Source organism: Salmo trutta, chromosome 13, assembly GCF_901001165.1.
Source record: "Salmo trutta chromosome 13, fSalTru1.1, whole genome shotgun sequence".
NCBI lineage: Eukaryota > Metazoa > Chordata > Actinopteri > Salmoniformes > Salmonidae > Salmo > Salmo trutta.
In genome coordinates, this window is record NC_042969.1 from 58,124,077 (window position 1) to 58,136,665 (window position 12,589).

At 42.7% G+C, this 12,589-nt stretch overlaps 1 protein-coding gene across 1 annotated transcript in view; it reads left to right on the top strand.

Annotated features, from left to right (window-relative positions):
* The window catches only part of LOC115206169 (multiple epidermal growth factor-like domains protein 6), a 99,289-nt gene that overhangs the window by 40,800 nt on the left and 45,900 nt on the right, over positions 1-12,589 (top strand). The window contains exons 5-10 of the mRNA XM_029772825.1: positions 1,294-1,416; positions 3,959-4,081; positions 6,552-6,677; positions 6,963-7,085; positions 8,130-8,252; positions 8,591-8,728. Coding sequence (XP_029628685.1) covers positions 1,294-1,416; positions 3,959-4,081; positions 6,552-6,677; positions 6,963-7,085; positions 8,130-8,252; positions 8,591-8,728 — 756 coding nt within the window. The remainder of the gene's footprint in view (positions 1-1,293; positions 1,417-3,958; positions 4,082-6,551; positions 6,678-6,962; positions 7,086-8,129; positions 8,253-8,590; positions 8,729-12,589) is intronic.

Consider the following 12,589-nt stretch of genomic DNA (forward strand, 5'->3'; position numbering starts at 1 on the left):
ACCTCTGTGATTGCTAACAAGGGTTTTGCCACCAAGTACTAAGTCATGTTTTGCAGAGGGGTCAAATACTTATTTCCCTCATTAAAATGCAAATCAATTTATAACATTTTTGACATGCATTTTTCTGGATTTTTTTGTTGTTATTCTGTCTCTCACTGTTCAAATAAACCTACCATTAAAATTATAGACTGATAATTTCTTTGTCAGTGGGCAAACGTACAAAATCAGCAGGGAATCAAATACTTTTTTTCCTCACTGTAAGAGAACAAGGGGTAAACAACCAGGCAGCAACAAGCTGGAAACCATTTCAGAGGAGAGAAAAAAAGAAAGCGAGAAAATGTGAAGAGGATGAAAACAGTGCTCATGCCTGACTGACTCTGTCAGCATCGTCATTTAATTGGAAGTACCTGTTTACATTCACATGCAAAGTAATGACTGCAATTTAAGTCCAAGCATCTGTCTGTGGAGTGATGAAAGGAGTGCTCTTTGGCTTTACCCTTTAGCTTTAACCTGTTTTACACTGACTCTGAACCTCAAAACAAGAGTTTGCCGTGCTCTTCCTCACCAAAGTGTATGGCATATGTAAGCTATATTATGTAGCTAGCTTCCCCTGTTCCTTATGCCTTGCTTCCAGCTACATTGGCCCCAGCAGATGAACAACAGGACTGAGAATAGGACATGGTTTAGTTTTTCTCTCTAGAAACAAAGTCATCAAAGCACTACAGGGTCTGTCTTAAAGCGGGGTCTGTCTTAAAGCGGGGTCTGTCTTAATGCTGGGTCTGTCTTAAAGCGGGGTCTGTCTTAAAGCTGGGTCTGTCTTAAAGCTGGGTCTGTCTTAAAGCGGGGTCTGTCTTAAAGCTGGGTCTGTCTTAAAGCGGGTCTGTCTTAAAGCTGGGTCTGTCTTAAAGCGGGGTCTGTCTTAAAGCGGGTCTGTCTTAAAGCTGGGTCTGTTTTAAAGCTGGGTCTGTCTTAAAGCTGGGTCTGTCTTAAAGCTGGGTCTGTTTTAAAGCTGGGTCTGTCTTAAAGCTGGGTCTGTCTTAAAGATGGCCCTTTGTTGGACCACTGGGACATCTAGAAAGTCAGGGTGAGAAAATGGACTCACTGAAAGTTTGGAGAGACTTCCTTTATGCTTGAGAGAGAAAAACGTCTTACAAAAAACAGAGGGGAATGATTCAACCAAAGAAGGAGAAGCTCCAAAGCTCCACAGTTTACAATGGATTTGGGTTCAGTTTTGCTTACATTGCAGTTTGTAGGCTATAAAAACTGAGGTTCTGGCTTTCCTTCCTTCCCCAGATGTCAACGAGTGCTCGACTGCTAACGGCGGCTGTGAGGGACATTGCTGCAACACCATTGGAAGCTTCTACTGCAAGTGCCCCGAGGGCAGCCGACTGGGCCCGGATGGCAAGGCCTGTCAGGGTGAGAAAGAGGGATGAGCTGGGCCTCCTGGGTGGGTGTGGTGGTCAGGAGGGCATAGAAGGACTTAAACCTTAAAACCTTAAACCTTAAAATGCTCCTCGAGGATCGGGCGTAGGTCATCCACAAATGTCCTCTAGCAGGCTCTGTGTTGTGCCGTTTTCCTCACTTCAGACAGAGACACAGGAAGAGTCAGAGACACAAAAGAGCTTAGCAGACCACATACACACAGGGAACACAATCTGTACAGGGATGGAGATCTGGTCAACCAGTAAAATCAAAACCCTGCCTGTTTGTTCTGACAGAAACATGCTGAGTTAGCTGAGTTGTCTGAGTTAGCTGACAGTGTTGCCCTGTTGCTCTTTGGGGGTGCAGGTGTCAACAGGTGCCCTTAACCTTTGACTCCTGACATGGGACGGTGTCACTATCTAGTGAGGGTTTGATCACTGTACACCAGCGAAGAGATAAACTGAAGACATCTCAGAAATCGTGTAGGAGTCTGTAGGAGCCATGTTCCAGGGCTAGTGTGCTCTGTAACAGCTTTCGAGGGCAAATAACAAACCCTTTTGATTCTGGAACTGACCATTCCAGGGCTAAATGTTTCTGTCTGCAACCCTCCACATATAGGATGGTGTTAATCCTAGGAGAGTGGCGTTTTGGAGTTGAGATGCGGGGGATGGGCGGACACCTCCCCAAACAGCTGTCAGGCGACCATTGAGACAGACATGGGTGTCAGCCTCTCACGCAGACCCAGCCTCTTCTGCTCAGGTCAAGACTGCCACACAATAACATTCAGACGACATTCAACCCCCAACCCAACTCCCAGAGTCTCAGCGTTACGTTTGAATGAAAGATGCCCTTTGTATCCTGCTGAAATCCTCTCACACAACGAACCTTAAATATGTTACCTTCCAAACCTTCTAAATGGATTGGCATGTGACTTCTCAGTCCTTGAACCTGATCACAATCTATGCGCCGGTTATGAAAAGGCTCCTTACACGGCGGACAGCCCTCCTCTTTGACCCCCTCTTGGCCTCTTCTAGTGGAGGTTACCTAATTAAAGTAGCATTTAGTTCACTATGAGGACATTCCCACGAGCTGAGACTGCTGTGTTGAATAGAGAATGCCCTTAACCCCAGATCTGGTATCAGATTACCTTAGCCCCAATCATAAGATAAACCATTAGCGGGGCGTGAAAATACATCTGACTCTGTATCAGTGCTACTGTCATCACCAGTAGTAGTCTGCAGTGCAAATCCCACTAGGGATTAGCAGGAACCAGAAAGTAGTTGAAACAGCTCGACTCGTTTGTGTTCTCCAAATGGGTAGTAAACGTTGACTGTCCTTGGAGGAGCACTCAGGTATGTTGTCTCCTCATCATGCATCTGCTACCTAGAACATGGAACAACATGGAACAACATGGAACATATGTCTAGATGTACCAGAATGGTTCTTGAATGGTCCTAAACACTCAGTTCTGCTGCATAGTAGACAACCTGTGTTGAAAGAGTGTCAGTGGGGAATCATCATTACTAGGGCTTGAGGAAGAACTCTGCACTCCAATTCAGAGGGCTATAAGTAGGGCCCATGAGTTTTTCCTAATCAGGTCATGTGGTAAGAACATACTCCTGGTCCTAGTCATTACAGTTAACAGCAAAGCGCTGTACGCACTGATGAAGAGAATGTGTGTCCAATTGGTGATTCAATATTAATGGTTGATTTAATTGTATCAAAGTGGTGTGTTAGTCTATAAAGGGGTCATAAACATTGTGTTCCTGAAACAGTCTCTCGTGAAGTCATCACTTCCATCATCAAGCCAACCTTATTATTGCGTCAGCGTCCAATATGCTTCACAGAGATTGTTGTCAAACAAAAAAAGAACTTCAGTGCCGGAACATTTTTACTGCATTCCTAAGTGTGACACGGTCATGGGTCATGACAAGCATCGCTATAACTTGGGCCTTAACACTCTCCTCTGGAACACCCATGAAAACACTACATCCCAAATAGTATCCTATTCCCTATTTAGTGCACTACTTTTGACGAGGCCCCATAGAGCTCTGTTCAAAAGTAGTGCACTATATAGGGAATAGGTTGCCATTTGGGACACATACTGTAACACACATGTTAGCCTCCTAATAAATGTGGTTCTTTTTTGGTTCATGTCTGTTAGAGTGCTCAAGTCACAAATGTTGTCTAAAGGTTTGTGTATTATTCCATCATAATAAAGCATTCCTTCAAACTTCCTTCATCAATGCCCATAGAGGGAATTCACTGGCACAACCTACTCCTATTAAAATGAACTTGTTCGGCAGCACTCTTGCTTTGAGAGTGTCTGAGAATATTGTCTGCAGACCTGGGATCAAATAGTATGCGAAATCATTCAAATACCTTTATCAGCTTGCCTGGCTCAAAGGAACCAATGGAATACGACCAAAAGTAGAAACTCCGCCCATCTGGCACTCCATGCAGGCTCAAATTTTGAACAATTTCAAATACCTTTTGAACCCAGGTTTGATTGTCTGTCCATCTGTCTCCCCTGTAGACGTGAATGAGTGTGAGGAGCTGAATGGCGGCTGCCAGCAGACCTGTGTGAACACGGCAGGCTCCTACCACTGTGAGTGCAGCCAGGGCTTCCGCATGCACACTGATGGAAGGACCTGCATCGGTGAGTAATGACCGTGTGAGACCAGATTCGATCCCGGTCGTCAGCACAACTCAACATGATGTTAGCCCTCTGAGTTAAAGTTAGCCCTCTGAGTTAAAGTTAGCCCTCTGAGTTAAAGTTAGCCCTCTGAGTTAAAGTTAGCTCTCTGAGTTAAAGTTAGCCCTCTGAGTTAAAGTTAGCCCTCTGAGTTAAAGTTAGCCCTCTGAGTTAAAGTTAGCCCTCTGAGTTAAAGTTAGCCCTCTGAGTTAAAGTTAGCTCTCTGAGTTAAAGTTAGCCCTCTGAGTTAAAGTTAGCCCTCTGAGTTAAAGTTAGCCCTCTGAGTTAAAGTTAGCCCTCTGAGTTAAAGTTAGCCCTCTGAGTTAAAGTTAGCCCTCTGAGTTAAAGGCATTGGTTTAGGCATTGAGAGCTAATACTCAGGTCTCAGTCAAGGTTACTCATTACACAAGCACAGTTCACCAAACAATCTCCTCCACACATTTTCCATCATCTGTTCCGTAGCTTACTACCTAATTCATTTTAGTAGGTTTTGCTTCTTGCCATTTCGAATGACGCTACTTTTTGGTTTGCGCCTGCGTAGCTAACAAGGCTAACATCTGGTGCTGCCTTTGAAACTCCAGGAGACTGGACCGCGATTCACACTTCCACCAACGGAGAAAGTGTCTCTGTTTTGTGTCTCCAGCACACAGTTCCAATGTGAGAGAACACAGCTACTCCACCACACGACTACCAGTTGGTCTGTAGTGATGGGAAACTACATCAAGTACTTGAGGCTCCATAAGGAGGACAAGAGAAGGTTTTAGATTCCCAACGTTGGAAATTAGAGTGTTTATGTAGGTCCAACCTATTGAGTTTGAGTTTATTTTATTTTTACAGGGACAGTGCACATTAATCAACGTTTCAGTAAAAGTGCCGGTTTTAGCCAGCCGGCTAATTTTCAACCGCAGTCCCAGGGCAGGTTATTAAAAACAATTACAATATAGACAATCATAGAACAGTGAGCACACGAAGAGTAACATAGGACAAGCAAGACATAGCATAAAGACAGAGTAACATAGGACAAGCAAGACATAGCATACAGACAGAGCAACATAGGACAAGCAAGATGTAGCATACAGACAGAGCAACATAGAACAAAAAGCAACAAAACAAAATCCATAAAAACAAAGTGTTTCCACACCTCACAAGCTACAGACAACAGACAACATGGAAAGCGGCAATACACAGCTAGGTATTATGTTCACAAATCTGATTGACCTTTAGCCATGTCTTCATGCATTTTGTGAAAGTGTGATATGTGGTGCAGTTATGTGTGTCTGATGGCAGTGTATTCCAGACATGGGACGCTCTCACAGAGAAAGCGGATTTACTAAAGGTGCTTTTCCTTAAGGGAACTATACAGTCTATACAGTATTGGCACAGGAGCTGGACAAAAAAGAACTGTAGAAAAAAGGTAATGCTCTCACTATTTGCTGCTCCCTATAATCAATAAAACCTGATCAAATATCACTTGTTTGGGAGCATTAGTGTTAGTGAAGACAAAGTTCACTGTCGTCTCCAGCCCTGTGTGTAGACTCAGGTTTGGTGGGTGGTGGTTGAGGGATGAGGGGGATGAGAGGGGAGGTGTCTCTGCTTGGCTTCCTAATTGCGTCTGCTGAAGTCATCACAGTTAAAGCAAACCTTTCCCCCTCTGATTTTACAGGCCATCTGTGTATTCTGGTCTGTCTTTAAGGCGCCCTGAAGGCCCAGCACTGACTTCCTTATTCAGCACAGGAGTAAATCATAAGAGGGATACTCACGGATGGAAAGATCATTAGAACCCAACCGGGGCACCCTCTGGAGAAGCTGGAACCTGGAACCGTCATTTTCCAATTTCCAGTCTTTAGAGCTTTCTGTAATCACAAGTTCCCATTATGGTGTTGTGAAAAGATGGAGCTGGTCCAACGTTGTTGTAGCCCACAATATGGTTCTTCCTTCTTTGGATTCACACTTTAGTGACAGGTCTCTAGGAAGGGTTACTCGTTTACTCACCAAATGGTGATCAAAGACAACATTAGCGAAAGTACAGATGTAGGATCATAATTTGAGTTAGTTTGCTACAGCATGAAAATAATCCTGCAACAACAGAAAATGTTATTATAATTAATGGTCATTTTTGTAGGGGTTGATACATTTTTTGTTAGGGCAAATGAAGTCTGAAATTTCAAAGTGGAGATTACAATCTTTAGAAGCCTTTTTAAAACTCAAATACAATACAAGTTTGCTTTTCCTGCTGTGCAGAAAATTCTCAGCAACAAAAGAGTGATTACATTAAGATCCTACATTTCTAACTACCTCACCATGCTGTCGAATACCTCTCTCCTGACAGTTGCCACATCATTTCATTTGCACACAGAAATGTTTTTCTCTAGTCTGTCATATGTGAAGTTGTTCATTTCTTGTGTCTGTCTTTCTGTCTGTCCCAACTATGAAGCTGTGAACTCCTGCTCGGTGAAGAATGGCGGCTGTGAACAGAAGTGTGTGGACATGGGCAACGACCACTACAAGTGCGAGTGTCGTATGAACTACCAGCTGAAGAGGGATGGGAAGCACTGCGAGTGTGAGTCTTGACTACATTGGACATGTTGCTCTGACTTCCCTACAGTTACAACAATAGTATCTTTATGTTAGAATGGAGAGCAAAGAGTTACATATAAAGAACAGGAGGCAGGTTTCGGTTTTGGCATGACCAGGACATGACTAAGTAAAACTTTCTCAGCAAATTGACACTGAGTTACATGAAGGTCTGTCTGTCTGTCTGTCTGTCTGTCTGTCTGTCTGTCTGTCTGTCTGTCTGTCTGTCTGTCTGTCTGTCTGTCTGTCTGTCTGTCTGTCTGTCTGTCAGTGAGGGACCCCTGTGTGGACAGGAATGGAGGCTGTGCTCAGCTGTGTCGTTCTGTGGATGGTCAAGCAGAGTGCAGCTGCAGACCTGGGTACACACTGGCCAGAGACAGCCAGGGCTGTGAGGGTAAGAGCACACACATGTACAGTATGTCTGGAAATGCGCTGATATATACACACACACACACACACACACACACACACACACACACACACACACACACACACACACACACACAAACTATGGTTCTCATATTTCAATATGCTGTTACATGCAGACAACATTCCCAGAAATGTCCTAGAGTGAAAGAGACTTTTACGAACTTGTCTATAAATCTCCACCACCCTGAACCCTCTTAAGAAAGCAAGCCTAGTCCATTAAAGCCCTCATTGAGAACTGGCCACTGAAAAATCATAGCCATCGCCTCTATCCATCTCATTAACTTTGTGAACATTGAGTTTTAATGGTGGTTTAACTGACACTCCGTTAACGTAAACGTTTGTTATTCTCCAAAATCAGTGCTCCAGGACAAAACAAAGGTAGCATTCATCAGAGTTGCCATTGTCCCGGGGCCATTAGAGCTGAGACTTTATGACCCAGCCCTCTGGGGCCGTATGTACCATGACTGGAGCTGTGCTGTCTGTGTGTGGGGCCTAAAGCTGATTAATGCTATGGCTGGAAGCTACTACTATAACATGGGGTGGCTAGAAGGCTATAGGGTTCAGACAACTTCATTAAACACAACACTCTGTGTGTGTGTGTGTGTGTGTGTGTGTGTGTGTGTGTGTGTGTGTGTGTGTGTGTGTGTGTGTGTGTGTGTGTGTGTGTGTGTGTGTGTGTGTGCGTGCATGCCTTTGTGTGTGTGTGTGTGCGCGTGTGTGTGTTTGTATGCTTCATAATCACCCAGAGCAGCCCACCACCAGGCTTGTGCTTTAGCATTACTATGATGAAAGGTCAAGAGCAGATCACTGACCCACAAGTACATTTCTTAACCAGAAGCATTTTCAGCCCCTCGGAAACAGAGGAAGTGGTCATGTTGTACCTAGCTTATATTCCTAGCCTCATTCATAGCCTCATATCAATAAAAATGGGATCCCTGTAATATAATCTCTGCTTGTGCTTTGTGACTGTGCCCTATTGACTTACAGTATCTCATGCTATCCTTTGTAGATATAGATGAGTGCAGCTCGGGCCAGGCCATGTGTGCCCATCGCTGTGTCAACACCCAGGGCTCCTTCAGCTGTGTGTGTAACCCTGGCTTTGAGCTGGGCTCTGACGGCAAACAGTGCTACCGTGAGTACACATGATCATTAACGTTAGAGTCATTTAGCAGATGCTCTTCTTACCCAAAGCAACTTACAATCAGTAAATTCAACTAAAGCAGGCAAAATCACAGTAATATCATAGTTAGGGCCAAAAAGAAGTCTGGGTCCCTCGTCGTAGACTTATAACTAAGGTGATGAGTTTGTCATGGTCAGGTGACATGATCAGGAAAATCTCCCTGACCCTAATTGTAGTATGTTCTTGTGAAGCTAATGTGTGAAAGATGGCTAATGTTTTGGTTTATTGCAAACGGATACTGTTGTTGGGTGCCAGCCTTCATTTCACTGGTTGTATCCTCCTATTTGCAGGTATTGAGATGGAGATAGTGAATAGCTGTGAGAAGAACAACGGAGGATGCTCCCACCACTGTGAACACACCACCAACGGACCTCTCTGCTCCTGTAACCAAGCATACCAAGTGGCTGAGGACAGGAAGACCTGTGTGGGTAGGTACTCTCTGTTGGGTCATCATTGTCAGAGCTTATCAGAGTTTTTCCTGGTCAGGTCATAAGGTAAGGAAAAACTCCTGGTTTAGTCATTCTCATTTAGTCAATTTCATTCTTTAGTCTACAGCGAGTATAGAAGGAACAGATCAAATATGGGTCTTGTTCATTAAGCACCAAATATATACAGTACCAGTCAAAAGTTTGGACAAACCTACTCATTCAAAGGGTTTTCTTTATTTTCACTATTTTCCACATTGTAGAATAATAGTGAAGACATCAAAACTATAAAATAACATATATGGAATCATCTAGTAACCAAAAAAGTGTTTAACAAATGTAAATATATTTTATATTTGAGATTCTTCAAAGTAACCACCTTTTGCCTTGATGACAGCTTTGTACACTATTGGCATTCTCTCAATCAACAGGTGTGCCTTGTTAAAAGTTCATTTGTGGAATTTCTTTTCATCTTAATGCGTTTGAGCTGTGTTGAGTTGTGACAAGGTAGGGTTGGTATACAGAAGATAGCCCTATTTGGTAAAAGACCAAGTCCATATTATGGCAAGAACAGCTCAAATAAGCAAAGAGAAACGACAGTCCATCCTCTACGGCAGGTATTCCAAAAATGGGATACACGCAATGCCGTCGGGGTATGCCAAATAAAAATGTGATTCACTTTAAAAAAAAAATATTATTATACAATTATTAATGTATTTTTTCTTCACATTTTCAAACAGTTCATTTATATTTTCCAGCGGATCTATACATTTGGGTGAGTTTTTTTTCTCGCCTGAGTAGCCTCGTTTCGCTGCCAAAAATAAAATTAAACCATCTAGTGTTCAGTGAAATAACAACACAATGTTAAATACAGGTAACCTGTATTTGACAAATAAGCCACGGGAGTTTTTTGAGCGAGAAAAAAGACAACTTTCAAGTAGTAAGACATGTATAAAAGCAACAGATACCATTAATAAGAAGGGTCTAGAAGCACCTTATATGGTGAGCTACCGAGTAGCTAGGACAGGCAAGCCCCATACTATTGTGGAGGACTTAATTCTTCCTGCTGCCGTGGATATGGCTGGGACAGACAATGCTGGGGGAAAAGGCCCAAAAAACTATACAGACAATTTCTTCATCAAACAACACTGTCTCACGACGCATCAGTGACATGGCAGAAGATATTTTGAAACAATTACTGCTTTGCACACAAGCCACAGCGTTACAGCTGGATGAGTCAACAGACGTGGTGGGCCTGGCACAGCTCTTGGTATATGTCCGTTACGTTTATGGAGGGTCAATTAAGGAAGACATCCTCTTCTGCAAACCACTGGAAACCAGGACAACATGAGAGGATATTTTTTAGAGGTCGACCGATTGGGATTTTTCAACGCCGACACCGGTACTGATTATTGGAGGACCAAAAAAAGCCGATACCGATTAATCGGCTGATTTTTTAAATGTATTTATTTATTTGTAATAATGACAATTACAACAATACTGAATGAACACTTTTATTTCAACTTAATATAATACATCAATAAAATAAATGTAGCTTCAAATAAATAATGAAACATGTTCAATTTGGTTTAAATAATCAAAGTGTTGGAGAAGAAAGTAAAAGTGCAATATGTGCCATGTAAAAAGCTAACGTTTAAGTTCCTTGCTCAGAACATGAGAGCATATGAAAGCTGGTGGTTCCTTTTAACATGAGTCTTCAATATTCCCAGGTAAGATGTTTTAGGTTGTAGTTATTATAGGAATTATAGGACTATTTCTCTCTATACCATTTGTATTTCATATACCTTTGACTATTGGATGTTCTTATAGGCACTTTAGTATTGCCAGTGTAACAGTATAGCTTCCGTCCCTCTCCTCGCCCCTACCTGGGCTCGAACCAGGAACACATCGACAACAGCCACCCTCGAAGCATCGTTACCCATCGCTCCACAAAAGCCGCGGCTCTTGCAGAGCAAGGGGAACAACTACTTCAAGGTCTCAGAGCGAGTGACGTCACCGATTGAAACGCTATCAGCGCGCACCCCACTAACTAGCTATTTCACACCGGTTACACCAGCCTAATCTCGGGATTTGATAGGCTTGAAGTCATAAACAGCTCAATGCTTAAAGCACAGCGAAGAGCTGCTGGCAAACGCACAAAAGTGCTGTTTGAATGAATGCTTACGAGCCTGCTGCTGCCTACCACTTCTCAGTCAGACTGCACTATCAAATATCAAATCATAGACTTAATTATAATATAATAACACACAGAAATATGAGCCTTAGGTCATTATTATGGTCAAATCCGGAAACTATCATTTCGAAAACAAAATGTTTATTGTTTCAGTGAAATACGGAACCGTTCCATATTTTATCTAACGGGTGGCATCCATAAGTCTAAATATTCCTGTTACATTGCACAACCTTCAATGTTATGTCATAATTACGTAAAATTCTGGCAAATTAGTTTGCAACGAGCCAGGCGGCCCAAACTGTTGCATATACCCTGACTCTGCGTGCAATGAACGCAAGAGAAGTGACACAATTTCCCTAGTTTAATATTGCCTGCTAACCTGGATTTCTGTTAACTAAATATGCAGGTTTAAAAAAATATACTTCTGTGTATTGATTTTAAGAAAGGCATTGATGTTTATGGTTAGGTACATTCGTGCAACGATTGTGCTTTTTTCGCAAATGCACTTTTGTTAGGTCATCCCTTGTTTGGCGAAGTTGGCTGTCTTTGTTAGGAAGAAATGGTCTTCACACAGTTCGCAACGAGCCAGGCGGCCCAAACTGCTGCATATACCCTGACTTTGTTGCACAGAACGCAAGAGAAGTGACACAATTTCCCTAGTTAAAATAAATTCATGTTAGCAGGCAATATTAACTGAATATGCAGGTTTAAAAATATATACTTGTGTATTGATTTTAAGAAAGGCGTTGATGTTTATGGTTAGGTACACATTGGTGCAACGACAGTGCTTTTTTCACGAATGGGCTTGTTAAATCACCCGTTTGGCAAAGTAGGCTATGATTCAATGATAAATTAACAGGCACCGCATCGATTATATGCAACACAGGACAAGTTAGATAAACTAGAAATATCATCAACCATGTGTAGTTAACTAGTGATTATGTTAAGATTGATTGTTTTTTATAAGATACGTTAAATGCTAGCTAGCACCTTACCTTGGCTCCTTGCTGCACTCGCATAACAGGTAGTCAGCCTGCCACGCAGTCTCCTCGTGGAGTAAAATGTAATCGGCCATGATCGGTGTCCAAAAATGCCGATTACCGATTGTTATGAAAACTTGAAATCGGCCCTAATTAATCGGCCATTCCTATTAATCAGTCGACCTCTAATATTTTTTATGTACTGGACAGCTTTGTGACATCAAATGGACTTTGGTGGTCAAGATGTGTTGATATCTGTACTGATGGCACAAAAGCCATGACAGGGAGACATAGTGGAGTGGTAACGCGCGTACAAGCAGTTGCTCCCAACGCCACTTGGGTACACTGCAGCATCCACCGAGAGGCTCTTGCTGCCAAGAGAATGCCTGACAGCTTGAAAGACGTTTTGGACACTACAGTGAAAATGGTTAACTTTGTTAAAGTAAGGCCCCTGAACTCTCATGTATTTTCTGCATTATACAATGATATGTGCAGCAACCACGCTGGTTATCAAGGGGCAAAGTATTGACACACTCTTTTAAATTGGGAGACGAGCTTAAAGTTTTCCTTGCTGACCATAATTTTCACTTGTCTGACCACTTGCATGATGACAAGTTTCTCACAGGACTGGCCTATCTGGGTGATGTTTTTTCTCTCGCCTGAATGATCTGAATCTAGGATTACAGGGAC